This window comes from Rhinolophus sinicus, linkage group LG03, assembly GCF_036562045.2.
Source record: "Rhinolophus sinicus isolate RSC01 linkage group LG03, ASM3656204v1, whole genome shotgun sequence".
Classification (NCBI taxonomy): domain Eukaryota; kingdom Metazoa; phylum Chordata; class Mammalia; order Chiroptera; family Rhinolophidae; genus Rhinolophus; species Rhinolophus sinicus.
The window spans coordinates 196,332,238-196,355,558 of record NC_133753.1 but is presented as its reverse complement, the minus strand read 5'-3'; the positions used below and the strand labels follow the sequence as shown (position 1 = coordinate 196,355,558).

The 23,321-nt window shown below is 51.3% G+C and overlaps 1 protein-coding gene across 2 annotated transcripts in view; it reads left to right on the top strand.

The window, feature by feature from the left end:
* The window catches only part of ADAMTS16 (ADAM metallopeptidase with thrombospondin type 1 motif 16), a 133,198-nt gene extending 110,325 nt beyond the window's left edge, over positions 1-22,873 (top strand). The window contains exons 19-23 of one of the 2 annotated variants that reach the window (XM_019743385.2): positions 9,441-9,642; positions 9,770-9,964; positions 12,264-12,488; positions 20,743-20,890; positions 21,646-22,873. In XM_019743385.2, coding sequence (XP_019598944.2) covers positions 9,441-9,642; positions 9,770-9,964; positions 12,264-12,488; positions 20,743-20,890; positions 21,646-21,761 — 886 coding nt within the window. In that variant the 3' untranslated portion in view covers positions 21,762-22,873. The remainder of the gene's footprint in view (positions 1-9,440; positions 9,643-9,769; positions 9,965-12,263; positions 12,489-20,742; positions 20,891-21,645) is intronic. The other variant, XM_019743386.2, reaches the window with a different exon arrangement.
* Positions 22,874-23,321: the final 448 nt, after the last annotated feature.

Sequence of the window (23,321 nt, the reverse complement as noted above, 5' to 3'; positions counted from 1 at the left end):
CGAGTTCTAAAATTTCTCAGTAATTCTAAGAGTGAATAGTCTAAAACTGCTTACTTTCAACATCAGGATCCCTTTATCACTTTTTTTTTTTACCCATCACTTAGAGGTAATACAACAAAGTAAATGGGCATGTCTCTGATATTTGTTTTTTGCTTTTAAAAAATTCGTATTTACTAGTCATGTCTTTATCAGCTTTTCATTGATTTTCAAAAAAAACATATAAAATACGGTTACTGTAGTGGGAAGCATGGCAATCTCTCTGCTTGTATGTTGGGTAGACAGACTGAGGGGCTGAGTTGATGGAGCCACGCGGACTGTATGCAAGTGACCTCACTTCCCAGGTGATGGTTGAGGAGTAGAGAGGAGGGGGAAGGAAGAGGATGAGACGGAGGAGTTACATAATGAGACACATGGCCAACCCTTCAACAGCACTCACTCTGCAGTAGCCACCCCTCTTCCCAACACCTCATGGAGCAGGGACTGTGGTCACCTGGGCTTTGCCCACGAGGAAGTGGAGGCGACATTTAGTGGTTTCCCAAAGGTCATACAGTGGGGGGAGGTGGAGCCACAATTGGAACCCGGGCAGCCTGACTGCAGTGCCCCCTCTTACCCCACCCCACCCCCCTACTCTGGGGCAGACCCAGGAAAGGCATCCCTGGGACATCTTCAAGCCGGGACCGTGGATGGTCCAGAGCAGACTTTCACAGAACACTGTGATGTAGAGTCATATTGGCACATGGTTATCATCTTGTGAACATCCACAGGCAAAAGCAAATCCCCTCAAACACAGATTCATTAGGGCAAACCCTTAGGAATGTTTTAAGGACATTACTATGCTTAGCTAATAACATACCTCCATGTCTGTGACGTGAGAGTAGTGATATTTATTGTGTTTGTGAACAAGTATTGAGCATTTTGCACATGCTCAGACCTGTGAGAGGCACAAAGGCACCGATCGATGCCAAATTGTGCAACACAGGTTTTGTAGACAGACAGACAGAATGGCCGCCTCCGCTGGGACAAACTCGCCTCCACAGCCATAGCCAGGCTACTGCCTCTCATCCTTGCAACCTCGGAAGCCTCTGGCTGACTTTCCCACCACCAGTCTAGCTCTCTGTCTCTTATCCATTCTGCACTGGCCATGGCCTTCCTAAAACACAAACCCGACATACACACTCCTCTATGTCAAGCTGTTCATGCCTCTTGACTGTCGCTTGCTTGGAACCCAAGTCCTATTGCGTGGCATCCGGGATCCCCTAGGACCAGTCTCTTCAAGTGCTCTGTCGTTTGAGCCCATGTCCCGGAGATGCTAAACTTCTTGACTTGCTGTCGCTGACTCTCTCACATTGGCTTTCTGTTTGCCTTTCTAAGCATTTCCGGGGGGGAGGGGGGAGTCTAAGCATTTCAGCAGTGGTCTCCAAGTCCTGAGAACATGCAGCATCCTGGTATCCTTCCTTCTCATGAATTTCCAATGTGCTGTCTATGTGTGTGTGTGTGTGTGTGTGTGTGTGTGTGTGTGTGTGTAGAGATTTCAAGGAACTGGCTCACGGAGTTATGGAGGCTGACAAGTCCCAAATATGTGGATGAGTCAGCAGGTGGAGACCCAGGGAAGAGTTGATTCTGTAGTTCCAATCCAAAGGCCGTTGGCTAGCAGAATTCCCTCTTCTTCTGGGAAGGTCAGTTTTTTTTCTATTAAGGCCTGCAACTGATTGGACAAGGCCAACCCACACTATGGAGGGCAATCCACTTTACACAAAGTCTGCTGATGTAAAGTTAACCACTTCTGCAAAAGCATCTTCACAGGCACATCTGGAATAACGTCTGAGCAAATAGCCAGTGCCATGGCCCAGTCGATCTGACATGTAAAATGAATCGCCATAGACCTGGATTCAGCCCGACGTACAGGGATGCAGCTTTGTTGGACACTCAGGAAGTAGGATCTGTGATTTGCTGAGATGTAGGAAGGGCTGGGGACGGAAGCAAGGGGTCCCACTGCCTGCAATGGCCACGCAGGGCAGCAGGGTGAAGACGGGGACTGTTGGCTCAGGCTGCCATCACAGACAGACAGAGATGCTCTGTGAGCCGGTTACACAGGTGAGGATCTTAACGGCGAGAATTCGGGTGTTCTCACCAGGTAGAAGAAAAGCTCTTACTCAACCTACCGAGATAAAAAGTAGATTAAGGGGAAATCATTTAAAAATACATATGCACACACACACACACACACACACACACACACTTTGAATCTTTATTTTCACTTAAAATACATGCATATGCCTCCATTTGCTAATTGTTTCACTTATGGCCAAGGCTTATTTCGATAGGGGTCTGCCTCATAAAGACCTCAGTTGATTATTTGTATTAAATATGCCCAACACTTACGATGTCCAGTTTGAGTTTATTTCAAGAAGGGCGAAACTGGTCCCATTCATCCAAGGGCAAAGGTATTTTTACTTTCTAATTTTTTTTCTATATTTTCCGTTGGCCTCAGCCACGCCTGAGCCGACAGCAGTTCCGTGTAACGACTGGCCTCCACTGAGTCACCCCAGAGATTCAGCTTCGTTTTCATAGCAATGAGCTGTCTCATTTATCTTGCTCACATTGCAGCAGGCTATACCAACGTACTTACATCACGTGATTCCAGATTAAGCAGAAGCAGGTGAGGACGCAGGCTCGGCAGGTCCCGGTGCTCCTGTGTGTCCCCGGGGGCAGCAGAAGGATGTGGAACACCATGGGTCGGAGTGGCCCTCCCCCGGTGCTCAGCATGGTGTGGGCGGCGGCCAGTGGTTTCACCAAGAGAATGGGGCAGCCCCCTGAGTCTGACCAGTCAGTTCAGATGAGTAACGAAGAGAGCTGCTCCTGAGGTGGGAGCAGTGCATGTGGTGTCCAGAGAGGATCAGGACAGAGGTAGAGGGTCCCAGGACAGAAACTGACCCAGGACTGTCCCTCTGCTTTCTCCTCCTGAGGTCAGACAACTGCAGAGCCCCACAGAGGATGTTGTTTTGGTCCTGCCCAGTAGAAAACCACCTGCCTGCTTGGGTGGCAGGGTGTTTATGTATAAGAGGGATTTTTGTACCCAAAAGATGTCCCCAGGCATGAATTCCTCTACCACAACCTTCGGTGTCCAAGCAAAATGTGAGTTTACCAAGACCTTGCACCATGGAGCCATCACCGGTAGGCCTGTCTCCCCAGCTCTCCAGCTGGCTGACTGGAGGGCTTAGAAGAGTGGCGTCAGTATTGGGCATGGCTACCTTTACTTCTCAGAGCTCTTCATTTCAAGGTTGGACAGATCAGTATACAGGTCTGTCCCAGCTCCTTGGCCACTTGGTTCTGGGATGGACTTCCTTTGGGAGGGAGCATAAGCTTGCATGAGTTTGCATGCCCAGAGGGCCAGTTACTGGATCCGCAGCCAGGAACTGCGCCAGAGCATACTCTCAAAAACCAGGAGGGCCGGTCCACCAAGGACCCTGAGAGGGCTTGTTTGATGCACCAGTGACAGGAAACCAAGGTATCTCCCTTCCCCCAGAAGAACCCATTCCCCAGGCTCCCCTCCCCCAAGTTTTATTGGCACTATCTAGTTAACTATCACAATAGTGACAAATAACATCACTACAACTTTCCTCTTAGGGGAGGGAAGGCAATGCCCAACTGCAGGTGCAGTGCCCGGGACTGCCCTAAAGAGAGGGATGTTCCCAAGCCTGGCAGTCCTGACCACCGGGCTGGGGAAGGGAGGGCTTTGTAAACATTCCGATTCCCGAGCCCCACCCCAGATTTGCGATTCATGCCTGAACAGCAGGTACCTCCCTCCACTTGACCAGGTGCCCAAGGATAGTGCAGAGGGGCTGAAACGACCCTGGTCTATCTGCCTGTGACCCAGCAGGAGCTAAGGCAGTGCTGCCCAAATCGCAGCTGCTGGTGGGGCTCTCACACACCTAGCATTCCTGGTCTCTCCTCCATTCTGCAGTACTGACTTTCAGTTGCAATCTGGTTGGGATTTTTAATTGCTCTGCTGTATGCAGTCACCGCCCAGTATTTTTCTACTCCATAGCAACAGCGCTTGTGATAGAAACAGGTGGTTCCATGGATGTTGAACGGGTGTGGAACAGGAGCACGAGGGAGTCGTCCTCCCCACGTTGGAATTTGAGGATGGAAAAGACACTCATTCTTTCCAGCCGAGTAGGGGTGAACACTGAGGTCGGCACTGTGGGGGCTCCTGGCCCCTCCTGTTTGCATCTTCTGCTACCTCTGCGCCTGTCCTGTCCTGGCTTCTTGAGGCTCAGTTGCCCAAATGTAAGATAAGTGCTACAGTCCATCATTTCCAAAGTCCTTCCCAGCTCTAACACTCAGCCTCTTTTTCCCGATTTTCCACGGAAACTGGGTAGCGGTGCAGCCTCACAGAGAAGAACCTCATTGTCGTTTCAATCTAATGATGTCCCCTTCACCTTTTATGAGCTGGTTTTTCATCTGAGTTAATGGACTGCAAACACCATCAGTGGTCTGCAGAGAGAAACACCTTCAGAAGAAGGATTTTTGCTGAAACAGGGAATTGGTGAGGCTATTTGGGACCGTGATGTCAGTTTCTATGGTCGCCGTGCCCCTCATAATTCCATTTTTCCTCTTTCCCCATGTAAACAAAAGCTCTGTAGATCTTACTGATTCTTCTGAAGATACACCTGAGGACGGGATAGTGCGACAGGTAAATCTGGTAAATAGCCTGTGGCCCCCGAATAGTAAAATCGTGCATACTTTGGCTTCTCACCATCTATAAAATTAACACCCATAGTGTTTCCTTTGGAGGGAACTTTTGATGTCCATCACTTTGCTGTGGTGTGATTCAGAGAAGAAATGCTGCATTTGAAGGTGAAAAACACCTCAGTGCCTCTGCCTGGCTCATTACAAATCTCCCCTTCAGTTTTACAAGTCCAGGGAGGAGTTTGACTTTTGGAGCCGAACAGATGTAACTGTCAGGTTGCAGCTGCCAAGTGCTGATGACAAAGATCTGTTGTCCTCACCCAGGTCCCTGTTTTCAGAAGCTTGGCCCCTGTCCTTGCCAACCAGTAGCCAGTAATGAACTCAGTTCGGAGGGGAAATTCGGGGCCAGTCCCTGGCATTGGCCCTAGAAAGAAGCCTCTGGAAGACATTGGAAGGGTCTGATCTACCCAGACAGCGTCCAGAATACCCTGTTAACAGACTGTGGTAGAGGGAGTGAATGAGACTGAGTGTTCGGCATGCTGGGATCATGTCTGGTTTTTTTTTGAGTGTGTTTTTTTTTTTTTTGAGTTTTCAAATATGTATTTATTGTACCAATGAAGAGTCACATTCTGCTTAAAAGTCCAAGAAACACTTTTCCAAGACACAACTGACAGGAAGGGAGGAGACAGAGATGAAGAAAGATTCTATCCTTTCCAGTGCACTTGCTAGTGACCTTTTGATGGGTTTGGAGACTAAGTGTGTTGCTCCAGAAGGCACAGCACAGGGTGAGTGAATTTAGCTACACCGACAACATTCTCTTATTCATTCAGTTACCAAGATCACTGGCTGTTTCAGAGCTGAGCTTCTGCCTCTGGACTTGCCTGGAGTGTAGCTGGCATCGCTAGACAGTGATGAAACATCCTCTGACACAGGCCAATAAATAAATTTCAAATCAGAAGATAGGGAAGATGAGCTGAGGGCCTGTGGCCAACGCTCAGACGGGCTCAGAAAGCCAGTTTCTCTCCTTCCCTGTCCTCCCAGCTTCTCTGACCTTGACCGCTGTGCTTTCAGCTTATCTTTCTGCCGACGCTCTTTAAGTCAACTTATTATTTCCCAGTGGAAAAAGCAGATTTTTCAAAGTAGCATCTGTTTATTGTTGAATGTGCCCTGTTGTCTTTCAAACATTCCGTTGAGAAGAAAAGGGCAGAAGATCTCAAACTGCTTACATGTGTGAAGGTGCTGTAGTGTCCCATGTAGAAAAGATTCTCTGCCTTCAAACCTCACACAGTCCGGTGCTGTCAGACCATGGCGCGGCCGCCTTCACCCCCGGGCCACAGATGTGAGTGTCCGTGATCACAGTTGCAGAGGTTTTTAAAGATCACTTAGGAACACGAAAGTGGATGATTTGATTAACAACAGCCTACCTAAAGCCATGATGGATACACCGACATGTGAAGTCACGTGTGCACAAGCCTGCTGGTGGGGAGCAAGGACATGTACCTAAAGCTGTATTTAACCCCGTGCCTCACTGTGCCCAGAATGCACCGCTCCTGTGCTGAATCCAGCTGCAAGTACCTAATGTTTATCACACCTTCTTGTAGGGTCGTGCTGCGACATGGGTTCTGCCCCGTCATTATTTCATGTCTTTAGTGAGTCATGAAAGACTACCTCCTAGCAGGTCAAGTGATTCCCGAAAATAGAACGATGCACTCTTAGTCTCAAAACTCAAAGAGATTAAGCAGAAAAATAAAACTGACACGAAATTCTAAAATGAAGCTCTCAGTTATTCGCTCTCTGAGAGACTCACTGATGCTAAGTCTGTGACCGCCCCTGGATGGCTCTGCTCGGGGCTCAGGTCAGCAGCTGGCTCTGGTCCATGCCCAGGGTGGGTGGCCTCTGACTCTGAATGGTAGTTATGGTGTATGGCTGCCTGGGTGGCGTTTCATGACAAGGTATTTTACTAAATCCAAGTACCCTAGTTGGAAATGCGCATTTTCAAAGGAAACTTTAAATAACCAAAACCAAAATGTTATTTTTTTAAATGACGAGGGGAAAGCCGTTTTATTGAGAAATAATAATAATGACTGGCAATTAGGGATATTGAATCTTGAATAAATGGTGCCAGAAAATCCGCCTAAAGTGTTGAGTGACAGCCGTACATGCTATCCACTTCGGGGCAGCACTGAGAGCCCTCCCTACAGGTGTGGCTGAGAGGGGACCCTTCTCCAGAAAACCCAGAGGATGGCTGGGTGGCAGAGGCTTCCTGAGGTGCATAATTCCAGCTGTCTGCTTTGTTCCAATTGGCGGACTTAGGGAAACAGAACAAAGCGGGACAAATGTGGCCGCTGGTCAGCTACGGAGCACACCTTGCAGAAGCTCACAGAATGCTCAGACAGCACGGAAGCTTGTGTGCATTTTGACTCATGAGCTGAAATCAAGACATTTCCCCAGAGCTCGGCCCGTGAAACAAAACAGACACTGGCGTTTCCAGATACCTTGTGAATGACCTTTGTTCAGGACGATTTCTTAATGGATGCAGTTAAGAGAAGGGAAGAGACTGGATCAACCCAGTTGGAACAGCTTAAAATGGTGGAGACAGAGGGGGTTGAAGAGCCTGAGTGCAGCCAAGGTATCTTTGCAACCCCGGCGTGGACAGCCCTGTTATAATTCATATGGCTATACGGCTGAGAGAGTAAATGCACGGAATTAGAGAAAACATAGAAACAACAGGAAGCAACCAAGAGGTTCCAAGTGCAGAAGCATCGCAGCCATGAGGAGGCACAATTTCACAATGAGGAGCCATAATTTACAGTTTAATGTGAAACAAAAAGGAGTGATTTTATTCACAGTGAAAAATGGAAGCATTTCCACAGTTGGTACAGAAAGGACCCGACATACTTTGCTTTTCATGTGAATAAAACAACTATCTTGTTGTTGTTGTTGTTGTTGTTTTTAATAATTTTCTTAGAAACACAGTAGAGTCAGTTCAGGAGTAACCTTGGCATAAAATGGTTCAAAACTTCTGCAAACAAAAGTGAGGTGCCACGGGATGTGACAGGGCTGCCCGCTGTGCTGGGGTGAGGTCATTTCTGTGTCCCATCTGGGAGTTGTCATCAGTTTCGCTCTCCTTCCACCGCTAAATTATCCTGAGAACTTTCACAACAGCCTAAAAATTGGCTCTGAGAATCAGACCCTTTTGAGAACTTGAGGAAAGACACGGACAATTTTGCTCAGAAATCCGGGCCGGGCACATAGAAGCGGCAGCCTCCGGGTGTTCCCGGCTCCCCTGAGCAGGAACACATCCCTCTCTGCCTATGGTGCCTTATTTAGATATGCATCTATCTTGGTCCACACCATGAGGTGTTAGAGGCTGAAAATATGTGCACAGAGGCTTTGCAGTGTAAGAAACATGCTGGTTGTACACACTGACTTCTCAAAATGCTGGATTTAAAAGTTGCATATACTGTCTGCCCACGATGGTGTTTAAAAATATATATTATGTATGTATGTATGTATGTATGTATGTATCTATGCATTTAAACAGAGACAGAGAGTGAGCAGAAGCACATTTGAGGGACTCATTACAGTGGTTTCTCTGGGTAGTTTCTGTCTTTCCTGTTATGGTTCTCTCTGTGTAACTCGGGGGCACATACTTCAGTCCTCACAAAGCCTCTCCCTTGACACCGTGTCTCTTAGAGGCACCTCACAAGCCCTTGACCAAGCACCCCACTGCTGTTTTGGCTCCTTTGCTGAAGTGTGACCATTGGGGTTCCTCGTGGGGGAAGCAGATGGCCCCAAAGCCCAAGGGTGTACGGGTGTGTGTGTGTGTGTGTGTGTGTATGTGTATGTATATATATATATATATATATATATATATATATATATATATATATATATCCTAAATCTGTCAAGCCTCTAGACCCAACTAGAAATTGTAGGACGTGCAGAAGACAGAGGGATATGCTAAGAGATACCATACAGTTGTAATTTACAAAATCCTCTAACCAGAAAAAAAAGAAAAACAAAGCTATGGAGACTGAGTAAAGTGATCAATCCAGTTTCTGTAAAAAATAAAATGAACAGAAAAATAAATGAGATTAAGGACGAACCTATAGAGTAAAAGAGAGGAAAGACATAAACAAATTGCAGACTCTGGGCTTCATTTGGATTCTGATTCAAACAAGCAGATTAAACTATGACATTTATGACATAATTGCAAATGGAACATTGACTATATGGTGATATTATGGGATATTGTCAGTTCTTTAGGTGTCATAATGGTATTGTGGTTATGTTAAAAGGGAAAAAACAGAATCCTAGTCTTTTAGAGATGCACATTGAAAATATATGCAGGTCTGGAATGTGCTTCAAAATGCTATAGTGCTGGGGGCATAAGTTGATAATTATTGAAGTTGGGTGCATGAGACAAGGAGGGCCTTTATGTTTGTATGTGAAGTTTTATGTTAAAAAAGAAGTTAGAGGGAGGATAGATAAACTGTCTTGAAGGGCATTGTGTCCAAGGTGGCCCTGAACTCCAGGGGAGGGGAAAGAATGACAATCAGGAAAGCTAATGAAGGAGCCATTGAGAAGCCATTGGGGCCATGGGGAGACCTCTGGGGCCACTGAAATAATTATGTACAGGTCGACTACAGATGGGAAGTAATACCAGCCCCTGCCCGGACAGGCATGGCCCCTCTCCTGGAAAGGTGGCACCATCCCTCACTATAGGTCTCTTTGTCCCTTCCCAGCTGGTCCGTGGGGAACTGGAGCGCCTGCAGCCGGACTTGCGGTGGCGGCACGCAGAGCCGAGTGGTCCAGTGCTCACGGCGAGCCCACTACCGATCCGAGCGGGTCTCAGCCAGCCTGTGCCCACAGCCTGTCCCCTCCAGCCGCCAGGCCTGCCTCTCCCAGAGCTGCCCGCCCACTTGGAGCACTGGGCCCTGGGCAGAGGTAACTCGGGCAGGGTTGATATGGGGGGTGGCAGCTGGACCCCCTGTGGAGCACAGCTGGGCCTGGGGCCTCCAGCAAGGCCTGATCCGTTCCTTGCTGGGAGCCAATGCTTACTGTTCCTATGCAGTGCTCGCGAACCTGCGGGAAGGGGTGGAGGAAGAGGTCCGTGGCCTGTAAGATCTCCAGCCCCTCCGCCAGGGGCCAGCTGCTGCCTGACGTCCTCTGCAGCTCAGCGCCCAGGCCCAGGACTCATGAAGCCTGTCTGCTTAAGCGCTGCCACAAGCACAAGAAGCTGCAGTGGCTTGTGTCTGCCTGGTCCCAGGTAGGTGTGTTGGGTCCAAACAGAATGGGGTCGACCAGCCCTCCCGCGGGGCTGCCTCTCCTTACCTGCTCTCACTGCTCCCCACTCCTTTTCCACCCTTTTTCCGCTAAGTCTCTGCCCCCCACCCTGTGGGCTTCAGTCTCTCCAGGCACCCCACCCCTAGACATGGCTTTAGGCTTCCAGGTCATGTCCTTGAGCAGCCCACTCAGTGACATCCACAAGATCATCTCTCAATTGGTGTTGAGACGAGGATGAGTGGGTGAATGGGGTGCAAGTGTGAGAGTAGGGGGCACGCAGCTCTCTGATAGTAGGGCCATGGGGACTCACGTACGCGATTTCCCGGAAGTGCTTAACGCAGCACAGAGCAGGAGGAGGGCGCATTACCTGGAAATCTCGGGACCCGTTTCCTGAGACTGGTGTCCATGGCAGCGCTTACATTTAGGGAAGAAGCCGCTCATGTCGGGTTTGCTGGGACCAATACCCTGTGTGCTGAAGGCCAACCAGCCCCCTTCTCTGTACTATTTGGGGCCTGTCCTGGCCCTGCTGGCTGGGCTAACACTCAGTAACAGGAGTTTGGAGTGTTAGAGGTTTCATGACTACCTTTGGCCCAACTGAAGGCCGAGACAGCATGTGAGTGAGTGAGTGAAGGTGCAGACAGAGCTGTCAGCTCTGCCCAGCACAGCCTCCCACAGGGGAGGGGCATGGGGACAGCCTGTGCCGGCACCGCCACCACCACCCCACCCCCGCAGCGCATGTGCAGGGGCTGTCAGAAGCCCCTTAACCATGGTGTGTATCTTCTCAGAGGTGGAGGTGTCAGTAAACCCCAGAAGGACACGAGGAAGCCAACAGCATAGAGTGACAGCAACACCCCACAGAGCAGGAACCCATGGGAACGGGTGTTAAGAGCCCTCCTCCCAAATCCCGGGGCTACCTGTCTGAGTTCCCGCAGCAGCTGTGGGAAGAAAGCCCCTAGCTCCGTGCCAGACAGGCGTCTCACTCCAGCCCACACCTGGAATGACAGTGTTTGGGATGGCGGCAGGAGTCAGGCAACAAAGGGGTAGCTGTGCCAAGCAGGGCGCCTAACCCTGGTGAGACACTGTCTCAGCTTTCCACTGAAAAGGAAAAGCAAGGTCGCTCACTGAAGCAAGCCTGCAGTGGCTAAGGTGGGACTCCAGGTTCTGTCCCCTGAGCCACAGGGATACCAGGGTCTCCTAGGACTGAATCACCAGGTCTTTAGAAAAGATGTTTCTTCCTATGCATTTCCCTGGGGGCGTTTCCATGGTGACTCGGGCTGTGTGATCTGTGGGTGGTGTCCAGATGGGAAGTCCTCACCCTGAATATTTAGCACACACACACACACATGTACACACACTCACACACACATGCCCGGCTTCTCTCTCAGGCCATGCCTCAGAATCTCCCAGCTCTGTCTCGGTCTTGGCAGCAGGACACACACAGACACACCTGTAAGCCACAGCTGAGCATGGGAGAACCCTGGCAGGTGTGGTCACCTGGCTTCCAGACAATGCAGAAGAGATGGAATCACCTGTCGGGCTCAGCATCACCCACTCCTACGTGAGCCCACAACGCCTGGCGCTGGGACCTCTCTCCCCAATCCCCCCAAGCCTGACCCTCTGGTACAATGGTGTACCTTGTGCTTCCATGTCCTTTCTGTGTTACCTGCAGCTGTGGCCTCTGCCTGGCCTGCTGGTTCACCCAGGGCCCCTCTGCGCATGGCAGGGTGTCCAGCAGCAGTGATAGCTCAGGCGTGGAGAATACCGCAGTGGGGTTGCTCCCCGTGTGTGCTCGCTCTCATCACAGGGAGCACTGGGCTTTCTGAGAAGAAGGGGGGGGTGCTGTGCCCTGTCCAGGTTTGGTCCCCCTGCCCTGGTTAAGGGGCCAGCTACACACTTCAGAAAGATGGTCTTCATCCCCCCAGCTCTGAGGTTCACCTCCTGTCTGATGTGTTAAATTGCAGTGCATTCTAATGCCAGTTACAATCCAGCATCTTTATTTCCCAGGGAAATGATAGCTTTGGAATTTCTCCTTTTAGGGTTTCTGATTGCTCTGCCTCTACTTGTGCCCCCAACACGAGGCCACCATGGCCTCCAGGTCCTCCTTTTATGACAGCTTCCCTAATGCCTTTAAATGCCAGTAAATTCCATTGAATGTTTACACTTGTGTAAATGTTCGAGCTGATAGAATCAGGAGGCAGTTTGACTCAAGGATTTTGTAAAAGAGACAGTCACCTCAGAAGAGGTATTTTTCACCCACATCTTTTGTTTTCTTTTATTTTCAGTGCTCTGTTACATGTGAACGGGGAACACAGACAAGATTCTTAAGATGTGCTGAAAAGTACGTTTCTGGGAAGTACCGAGAGCTGGCCTCCAAGAAGTGCTGGCACTTGCCACAGCCCGACCTGGAGCTGGAACGCACCTGTGCCCTGTTCCCGTGCCCCAAGCACCCCCTGTTTGCTGCTGCAGGGCCCCCGCGGGCCAGCTGGTTTGCCTCGCCCTGGTCTCAGGTAGGGCGGCTCTGTGTTCAGAAGAGTGGGTGGGAAGGCCTTGCTCCTGACCTTGGCGGCTGGGTCAGGCGGGGGGTGTCTGTGAGCGTATAAACCCCACTGAGCCCACCCCTGAACCTTCTCTTCGAGTGGGTGTGGGGGCCCACATCCCTGGGTGTGTGTGTGGCTTTCCGAAGAGGGTGATCTGCACACGTTACCGCATCTTTTAGGGCACGTGTGCTTTGCTCTAAATCATCACCCAATTAAGCGTAGGAAAATGTGGTGTTTTTGGCAAAAGCTGGGCAGAATTCTCTGGAAAGGAATGAATGGGGAGGAAATAGAATATGAGGAATGAGTAGGTGGCTGTGAGATTATATTGGGTTAAACACAAAGTAAGTGAGAGTAGGAGCCGAGATACTGTGGAGTTGTCACGTCCTGCCTGGGCTTTGGACAGGACAGCAGCCCGTCCAGTGAGGTCTGCAGGGTTTGTGCCGGGCCTTTGGTATTCCTACCTCCCTTTTCCCTCCACACTTCCTTTGACTCTAAGGAGAATTCTGCCATTCCTGCTGTTAACCCACCCTCCTTCCTCACCCTGTCTCTGCCCCTGGGTGTCCAGCCACCCTCGCACTGTGCCCCCCACCCCCAACCCCATCCTCTTAGCCTGTGGTTCTGCTCCTACGCCCTTTGTTTCTGATTCCGCCCTGTCCCAGGGCAGCACCCTCACTCTTCTGCCTCCAGGAGGGGCTGACATGTCCCTAAGCCATGCCTGCTGGCCAAACCCTGAGCACTGGCACTGCTTGGGTGTGCCCTGGAGGGGCACATGGCCTTGATCAGTGCCCCCGGGGAAGGGAGGAGCATTTTCTGGCTTTCTAATCTGTTGGCCAGGGAGCCAGCATTTTTCTGCTCTGCATGTACAGGTCCCATCTCTGATTTTCTCCTTCTTTCTGAAGACTTGAAAGTGCAGGAGGAGGAATGGAGTGTGTGGTGGCGACCAGCCTCTGTGTCGCCCTCTGTGGGAAGGTCCTCGCTCTCTCTCCCTGGAAAGTCCCAGAGACACTCCCAGGTTCCATGCACAGGAATCAAGGCAGTGACAATGGCTGACACCTGCTGAGGTCCCCCACCCCCAATGCCCCGGTGATGGGCTAAGCACCCTGCGGCTCCTGACTCAGGGATCCTTCCAGCAGCCCTATGAGGGAGGGGAACATTACCACCCCCATTTCATAGATGAGGAAACTGAGGCACAGTGAGTCTAGGGAGAGGCAGAAGCTGGCCCGCCCAGTGGTGTCCACAGGCGTCATGTGATTTCAGCCCAGAATTGCCATGTCTTCTCCTTTGTTCCTCAACATGGTCCTGCCAGCTCAGCCTGGCCCCAAGGACGCCTGGCTGTGTCCCACCCTCACTGTGGGCAGTAGGACACAGACTAGGTTGGAGCCCAGTGTCATCATGGGCACATGGACAGAACATTGGCTTTTAAGAAGCAAATGAAAATGATGGTGTGCGCTGCCACGTGCTCTGGTTCCTGCGTCATAAGCACCTTGGTCCTTGGCCAGGGTGTCCTAACGGTGTCAAGTAACACTGGCTCCCACATGCCCAAAGCCAAATCCTAAGTTAATAAGTCACACAGGAGCATGGAGCCACCAAGCTGCCCCATCACAAAGGGTCCCCTCGGGGCCCCCATGTGGGGCCTTCCGTGATGCCAGCAGCTGACCCCAGAGAGTGATCCACTGTCACTTCCAAAGGAACTTTCCTGGGTCTTTGTCTCTCCCGCAGGAAACTTCCCAAAAGGTCTGCTCAGTGCCTGGTGCTGTAGCACTACTCAGTGGGCAGCCTGTGGGATGGCCCTGCCTGCACACAGAGTCCCTCCCTAGTCAGACGCACGTCTTAGCCAGCCTTTCGTCCACTCACTCACTCACTCACTCTTCGTGCCAAACCTTTCCCGGGAGCTTGCACTGGAATGGGGTGGGGGTGGCTCTGAGCTCTCAGCATAACCAGCCTATCCCATGGAGAGTGGGGGTACCCTCCCAGGAAGCATGCTGTGCACCCCAAGCTCACTGACGGGGAGGCCCTGGCATCTTGTGCTAAAAGGAAGCATGGACAGAAAACAGACTCTGGAGTGGAGACCCCTTTTGTGCCGGAATCGTGCTCTGGTGGTCCTCTAGCCTAGCGAGCCTCAGAGGTCAAGTTCTGGTCACTTGAACAGGAGCTGTGAGAAAGCCGATGTCGTCACAAAATAACCACCAGGACTGGTGTTCACCCAGGCATTGCTTTGTGGCAGGTTTATGCAAAGTATTTCCATGTATCTTCTACCTATTTGCATATGTGCACATATATACGTGTGTATATACACATTACTTGTATATACATGCCCCCCCCCCCCGTGCCCACCAGGACACCTAGCCCATGCTCAGTATCAGGAATGTTTGCTGAAGGTGCGAGTTTAAAGGAAATACGAATGCAATAAGTGGCTCAGAGAAGCCACTTGTGTCCTTACTGAAAAATCGTTCCTCTCCCAGCACATACCTGTCTCAGGTTTTTGTTTCCATCGTCCATCGATGTCACGTGCTCTGTTGAGAGACCCATGTGTCATGGTATCATCTTTAAAGTCCAAAGGAAACCCTGGCTCACCAGCCACATGCTTCCTCCTTGCTTGCCCATGACTGAATTCGAAACAGACACTCCTGTCATGTGGCTGGGGTGCGTCAGCCGAGTGTGTGTGTGTGTGTGTGTGTGTGTCTGCGTGCACGCACCCTGGCCATGGAGGATGTTCCCCGAGTGTGTGAGCCTCCTCTGGTGGGGGTGGAGAGCTCCCGAGAAGGTGGGGCAGCCAGACAAGCTCCCTAAGGGTTGGCCCAGGCAGGCTGCTGTGTCGCGAGCCCACAGTAACCAGTAACTCAGTTTGATGTGTATAAGTTTTTGTTAAGGATTTAGAATTGCTGCTGTTGACCTGGCACTGGGCAGTCCACTCCATAGGCAAGATGGCACTTGTCTGACCACCTGTTCTGGAAAGGACATCAGTGTCCAGCACTGGGAATCAGTGCTCATGAGGGGCAGGTGTTGCTCAGCACAGCAGCCAGGGTCCAGGCATGAGAAGCGCCTGGAAGGCTGAGCTGAGGGACCCAGTGGAACCGCACGTGCCTAGCCAGACTGGACCCGGGGCCCCTGACTGACCGGCTCTCCCACCACCTGAGTCCCTCCTCACATGTTTCCATGTCCTCCCAGCGTGAGCCTGTCTCCACCTGGAGGACCCACCGTGCTCTATGGCCCGTCTTTAATCTGCCCAGATGCAGCGTCCCTTTCCCGAGCCCCCTGCAACGTGCTGCTGCACGTAACTCCTCTCAGGAGGGGCACCCCACCTGCTCACGGACGGTGTCCTGCACTGAACCGTGTCCCCAAAGCTCATGTCCACCCAGAGTCTCAGAATGTGACTTCAATCAGGAAAAGGGCCTTTGCAGATGAGTCAGCTCAGACGAGGCCACCATGGGCTACGGAGGGCCCGAAACCCCGCGACTGGAGTCTTTCTGAGGCCGTGTGAGGACAGACTCATGCTGGGTACAGGCCACACGCAGCAAGCAGAGCTGGGAGAGAAGCAGCACGGTGCCGCGGTCGCCAGCAGGGCCAGCCTCTGGGAAACACATGATGATACCCTCCCTCGCAACCCCCACACGGAGCTACTCTGCCGGCACCTTGATTTCAGACTTCTGGCCTCCTGAACTGTGAGACTTGTTTCTGTCATTTCAAACCACCCCGTTTGTGGTCGTTTGTCACTGCAGCCCCAAAGAACTCATACTGGTGGTTATTTGTGTCCTGGTCCCGTTGTGTGTCTTCCCAGCCCCCAGAAGGTGGGCTCTAGGATGCAAGAGTTATGATTTATTTCACTTCACATTCCTCATAGGCCAGCCCTGGGCTACAAGGACAGGTGGACAGTAGGAGCTGAACGTGACAATACCATGTCACCACCAGCCTTCTCTAGCAGGGAAACATGGGGCTTGCAGGGGAGACGCAGTCCCCTGATGCCAGGGGCCACCGAGGTGAGAGGCTGCTGGCCCTTCCACTCTTGGATCTGCTGGCCGGGATCGCCCTTGGTCTGCATGCAGCCATCCTCAGGAGGCCAGCACACCATGAGTCAGTAGTCCTGTCACGTAAGCCCAGCCCTGATGGGGAAACACATGAACACCTGTTACAGAGCAACAATTACACGTCAGCATTACCTTTAAGCCCACAGGAAACAAACAGAAACATGTATCAGAACCAATTAAATCCATTATGGAATCTTTTCAGTATTAGCTAAACTTTCACTAGAATAAAATTAGTTTAAAACACCCTCTAAATGGTCTCCCACCTCATTCTGTTGGAGCCCTAGCTGTGTCTCTGTGAGCCTGGGGTTGGCTAGTTATCAGCCAGCATCTTGAAAAATCCATGACGTCCCAGCCCTGCCACCGTCATCCTCTAGTGCCTCGACTTGCTCCTGGTCCCATTGTCTGAGTTCTGCAGAAGGACCCTCAGTCCCTGGACAGGAAGACGGACACCTCCCACAGACCCTTGGCTGAGGTCCCAGCTCCACTTTGGTTCCGGTTGTCTGCAAACCCTATGTAGCTGCTTCATTTAGGAATGTATGAACCCCTCTTTAAAAGGTATTCAACTTAGAAGTCCTTTAATTTAACTTATTGGAGCAAGGGCATTTTAATTATATCCTTTTCAAGCATTTCCTATTTTAAGTTGACAAAAAGTATCAATAGATATGAACTTTTTCCTTCGGTTTTCTTCCGAGTGCAGTGTTTCCAGCGAGATGACATATAGGCAAGCTAAGGAGCTGAGTCGAGCTGTTTCGTGGCTGCCAGGTAGCATTCACCCCACTCTGCTCAATTCAGAGACTCCAGGCAAATTTACAAAGAGGAAAATGGGTTATCAGTATTTAGAAAAAAAGCATAACACCTAAAATATGTCTGCAGTAGCTTTCACCACTCCGAAATAATCAATTTGTCTAATAAGTGGTTTTTGTAATAATGCTACCTGAAGCTTTTATCCATTGTGACCCATCTGTTATGCTGTGAGATTTTAACTTTTGAGGTTCATAACTCAAAGGGCTGTGTCTGCCGTGAGCACTCTCTCCCACAGAGACTATGGGAAATTGTCAGGCTGTATTGAATGGCCAGAGACTGGCTGAACTTTGCCCCCAGACAGGTTTATTCTTGTAACAGTTTAAAGACCCCGGTTTCCATTATTTGATCTGCAGGGTTTCTATTGATTTAAATGGCTTTGTGTATCATCACATTTACTGGTTAGTGACTTGCTAGGACTGATTTAAATCATATGAGTCACTTGGGCTTAGAGACCAATGGTTCACACACTCATTGGTCTGGGAATGGCTGAAGTGGGGACATCTGTTGGCCTTTGTGTCCAACTGAAGGACAAAGTGAGCCCCGAGGCCACACGGGAAAAGTTTCAGTCCCTTTACCAGACGCTTTGTTTAAATGCCCGCAGTCATCACAAATATTGGCGCTAGGCACCACTTTGCCAGACTAAGTGTGACTGAAGTCAGTTCTGGAAAGAGAAGGAAAGGAAAGGGCATGTGCGGTACAGTTCCGAGCATCAGAGCTCTGGCCCGACCCGCAGCGCTGCAGCACTGTTAGGAACGCAGGGTCCTGGGCTCCAGACCTGCTGAGGCTCGCGGTCTGGGCGTGGGTCCCAGCGCTCTTTAACAAGCCCTGGTGCGATGCACACACGTGTGAGAACCGCTGCTCTGGAGGTGAAGCCAACAGGACGGAGGTCTGGACAGACGGCCCGGCCATTGTCACTGGCCATAAGCCACTGACCAGCGAGAAGTGCAGGCCACTGTCACCACACAGCATGCTGGCCTCCTTTTTCCTGCCGTCAGGAGGAGGGGTTACCTGAGATGCTCCGGTTAATCGCATGAAGCTGAGGAAGAAGCCACACGTGTGACTTCCACGTCCAGGATCTCGTGTCCCTTCTTACTGAGTGTCGTTTCCCCAAAGGTGCCGGTCATGTGACTTGTCCCCACACCTACTGTCCTCCCACCCCACCCCCCCGTGTCCCCACCCCAGGAGTCTGCTCCGTTGCCAAGGGCTCTGGGTGCTTCTTAGGATACGGCTGCTTCCAAACCGCACTCGGTTGGCATTCTGGAATATGAATTCCCAGCACCAGTGCTGAGTTTTCAGCCATTGTATCGTGATATTGATGAACAGCTCGCATGTGTGTTTTTCTTCCTGGGAAGAAAAGTGGGGACTGCAGATCCTGGGGCAGGCAGGGGCGCAGGGAGTCGGCGCCGTGGACACACGCCGGCTGTGCCCTGCTGAGTGCCAGGACCATGCCCTGAGAAGGAGGGGCGGGCTGCCTGTGCTCACCATTCAATATGCAGTGCCTAGGACACTAGCTGCCATGGGAGGCGAGGGATTTCTGTCGGTGAATAAGTGAATTCATGACAAAAAGAACCAAACCACGCATTAATTCTTTGGGCACTCTACGTGATGACAAATGGTGGCCAGGTCTCCGATTTCTAATTGAGGCATAATACCGTTATCAAGAATGGAATTCTGCCCCAACTGCTGACAATGAAGGAATCCAGCTCATGAGGTGGAGGCCTTGTCAACACCTTCAAGGGTGGATGTGACTGAGGAGACCTATGAACTGCCGTCCTGCGGTGTGAGCTGACAGAGGCTCTGAAACAGCGCACAGAGGTGGACGTGACCGACGAGACCTGGAGCCGACCAGGGGGCCCTGCTCGCTCTGTCCGAGTACTGCTCACCTAAAACTAAAGGCCTTTCAACAGGAGAGACTGCAAGCATTTATCGAGATCAATAAGAATGGCTTCGAGACACATCGAATTAGGCAGAAGCCCAGCTAGTGTTTGATCAGGAGACAAAGGCAATGCTGTTTATGACAAACACAAGGACAGCGGATGCATCCACACAAGGAAGCCACTTCTAGCCACAACGTAACCTCAAGATGTTCGTTAATGCTTATAATTCTCAGTCCGGTAGGCCTCAGTCCAGGAGTCCTAATGTCTGTTTTCTTGTTATCTTTGCAAATAGTTCTCCAAGCACAGTGTTGCTTTCGGCCAGCCCTGAGGTTATTTTGCTCTGTCTTAATATTCCAGAGATGGGAGGCGTAAGACGTGCACGGCAGTTCCTCTGGGATGACAGCTCAAGCTCCATTCTAAAGTGGCTCCATTTATGTTTTGTTTTGTTTTGTTAGTAGTCCCTGCTCCCATGGCATTGACAGAGCACGTTGCAAGGCTGCCATTGCAGCAGGTCCCGAGGAAGCAGGTAGGAAAGCAGCTGGCTGCTTCCTCACAGGCTGCTTCGGGCTGTGGAAAACCAGTCCCAGACTGGGCCTTCACGCACCAGAATGGGGTTCTGGTACACCGTCCTGTGACTTTTGGCAAGCAGACTGAGTCATGTGTGTCCCACTGTTGACCAGCTTCATTCTTGCCTTTTAAAAAGCAACCACTGAGCTGACCCAATGCCCCAGGACGTTCCAAATGTCACCTGACCCCATCTTTCTGCAGGCGCTCCTTAACTGCCCACATTCTTGGCAGTTTTTAACTCCCAGCTCCGTGGAGACTCTGAGTAGCTTTCCTTCGGGACAGATTAATTGCTGCAGTGCTGGGTTTCTCCATGTCTCTGATCGCCTGTCTCCCGATTTCTTTCTTGCCTGCGCTCGACCTCACCTGGTGGCCCCACTCACATGTTCCATGGTGTGTGCGCCCCACGAGCTCATGGAAGGTGCTCTGGCTGTGCCACCATGTTCCCGGCTATGCTGTGCTCGTGCCTTAGAGCATGGGGCCTCGGCGTCCGACAGCAACACCCTTGAGAGGAGGCAGATGCCGTACACAGTGAGCCCAGGACTGGTGTTCCCACCTCCAGGCATCCAGCATCCATGAACGTGGGGCTTGAGGGGGCTTACTGTTCTCCGGCCTCTGTGGGAGTTGGCTTGTCACGAGCACCAGAAGGGGTGGCTCGGTGATGGCATCTACGAAGGGCACTGTTTGCTTCATGTCAAACTCACAGCCTGGACAAAGTCCAGGGAACAGGTCTGTGTCCCCAAATGGGCGCCCGTTTCCTGATGTCCATCAGACCATAGGTGACTCAAGAACATTCCAGACTTCCGGGCACTTCTCCCTCTGTGCATACCTGAGATTAATCCAGAATCTGGCCAGCCACCCACAATCGTAGAGAAACCACCTTGAGGAGTCTGGGGGAGGGGGTACCCTGAAAACCCAGCAGCCCTGGGTGACTCATGCATGTGTTTTTTGCAGTGCACAGCCAGCTGTGGAGGTGGCGTGCAGACCAGGTCTGTGCAGTGCCTGGCGGGGGGCCGGCCAGCCTTGGGCTGCTTTGTGCACCAGAAGCCTGCAGCCTCCCTGGCCTGCAACACTCACTTCTGCCCCATCGCAGGGAAGAAAGGTGAGTGGCTAGAGCCCCTGGGCTTGACATTGGTATGTCCTGTGAGGCCCTCAGGTTTCTGGAGGGGTTCCTCACAGGGCCTGAGGAAGTGGGTGCCCAGAGGTCGGGTCTTGTCACTGTTGGGGCCTCGTCTCATCTTTCTTCGCCTCCTCCCATTTCCCCATGAAATGGCCCTCGTTTCTCACACCTCCCCAGAAATGACATCGATGGGGGTGAAATAATTCTAGTTTTAAGAAAACATGGTGTCTTTTAACTTTATTCAGTGTCGTTCACTTTATTCAGAGGAGGCAATTTTAAATAAAGCAGCTTTCCCCACTAAGCCCACCTATTCATTGGGTGCTCCCGAAATGCCATCGACCCTCAAACGCCTCAGGAATTTGCAGAGACCCAGGGCCTGTCTGCCGTGGCTTCTCAGACAGGAGATGGAACTTGAGACAGCGAGTGAATTGGCTCAATCAGAATTAGACGACTGAAGTGCTATCCCCAGAGGGCCCGTTGTCTGGGCTGGATGAGTGGGTGAGTGGGTCGGATTAGCACAAAAAGATGAAAACTTCAGTTTTGCAGGGACCTTCTAAGAAGGGCCTTATAAAAACAGCATGTTCCACGTGGCCCCATTTTACCTTAACAGTCATCCCTCACTCTCTTGGCAGCTTCAAGGCAACAACAAATTTACCTTGCTTTGCCATCAGTTATCAGCTGGTGGCACCAGACATGACGCGGGGGTGTTGACTAATGTGGCGTTTGCTCGCTTCCAGACGCTGTCTGCAAGGACCACCTGCACTGGTGCTCCCTGGCACCCCAGCACGGGATGTGCAACCACCACTTCTATGACCAGCGATGCTGCGAGACTTGCTCCAAGTCCAACCTGTGAGTCAGTTGGGGCCGCCTCCCAGGGCCAAGAAAACCCCTGTTTTCAGCACCTGTGAGCTGTCCAGTCCACATCAGAACGCGTCCAAGGAAGATGGAAGAGGGAATAAAAACTGTTAGGCTCGCTGACGTGTGTGTGTGCGTGCACGCACGTGCATACCAGTGTACGCAGAAGCACACGCTCTCATGCTGCGTTGGGACCTGGAGCGAGGCAGCAGCCCACCCTGCAGGATGGGAGCAGCGCTCACTGGCGTTGGTATTTCAGCAAAACCAAGTCAGAAAGAGAGGCGGGGCTGAACTTGCTAAACGTTAAATGCCTGGTGCTTTGTAAAAAGAAGGAAAGGCCACAAAATTAGAAATAAGTACAAAATACCTGCCGTGCAGTACGCCAGCCTCCCTCCCCCCCCCCAGAGGCCCCACCCACATGAGGTCAGGACCAACCAGCCTCCTAGCAGAAGCAGCACGTGGCCAGGACAGCACCTGGACGTGTCCCCAGGGCCCCCTCTTCCTGCCCCAGCAACCGAGTTGCTCTTCGAAGGGACTCAGTGCCAAGACAAGTGCTGGGTGTTCTCTGTCAGGGGCACCTGCCTACCTTAGAGAGGCTGGACTACGTCCTGGTGTGGGACTTTGCCGCTGGAAACGGGAAAACAGAATCCTTACTGAGGTGCTTCTATCCCTTTCAGACTTCTGTGCTGGAGGAGAGAATTTTGTATTATATCTTTCTGTGATTTACAAGTGAGTGTACCTGTTCGAACCCATGTCTTCATGGTTTCCTTTTTTAAATGACAGAATTACAGGTTATACCAGAATTAGAAAATTTCCAGTTATATCAAAACCCTGCTGTCCTTGGGAGGGGTGTGGGTGGTCCTTCTTGCACAGACGTAGAACCCAGTGTTTCATTTTTGTGCACTGTGGGGTTTTTGTTTTTTTCTTAAATGTTGGTTGTTTTTATAAGCCCCATTCAGAAAGAAGGCCCCAACATCCTCTATCAACACTGGTGCTGCCTTAGTTCTCCTTTCCCACAATGCAGCTCCATTCAGAATGGGCACCTGAATATTTATATTTGCTGAAGTTTTATAATAAATTCTATATGGTACAACGTGCCTCTGAACTGCTCATGAGTCTTTGTGAGGTTCGCGTCTGTGAGGCAAAGGCTGGCCAGTGACTGGACAACTGTCTCAGAGAAATGGGACTCGAGCACTAATTGAAAGCGCTGGAACTGGTCTGAGGAGAAAGTGTCCCAAATGAGGGGGCTCAGGGTGGACAGTTTGTGACCAGGAATGGTGGCTGCCAGTGTGGGAATGGGCAGTGCCCCTGGGGCCACCCAGCCTGGTGACCACGTTTGTTGTGGCGTCCACAGCAATCTTAGCGCTATAGGTGTGGCCTCCGTGGGTGGTGCCACAGGTAAGAGGCAGCCTCTGACCCTGGGATCCCTGCTTTATTAGTCAGGATTCTCTAGAGAAATAGAACCAATAGGCTATATAGAGACAGAGAAGGAGAGGTTTGTTTTAAGGAACTGGGGGCTGGCATGTCCAACATCTGCAAGGCAGATGGCAGTCTGGAC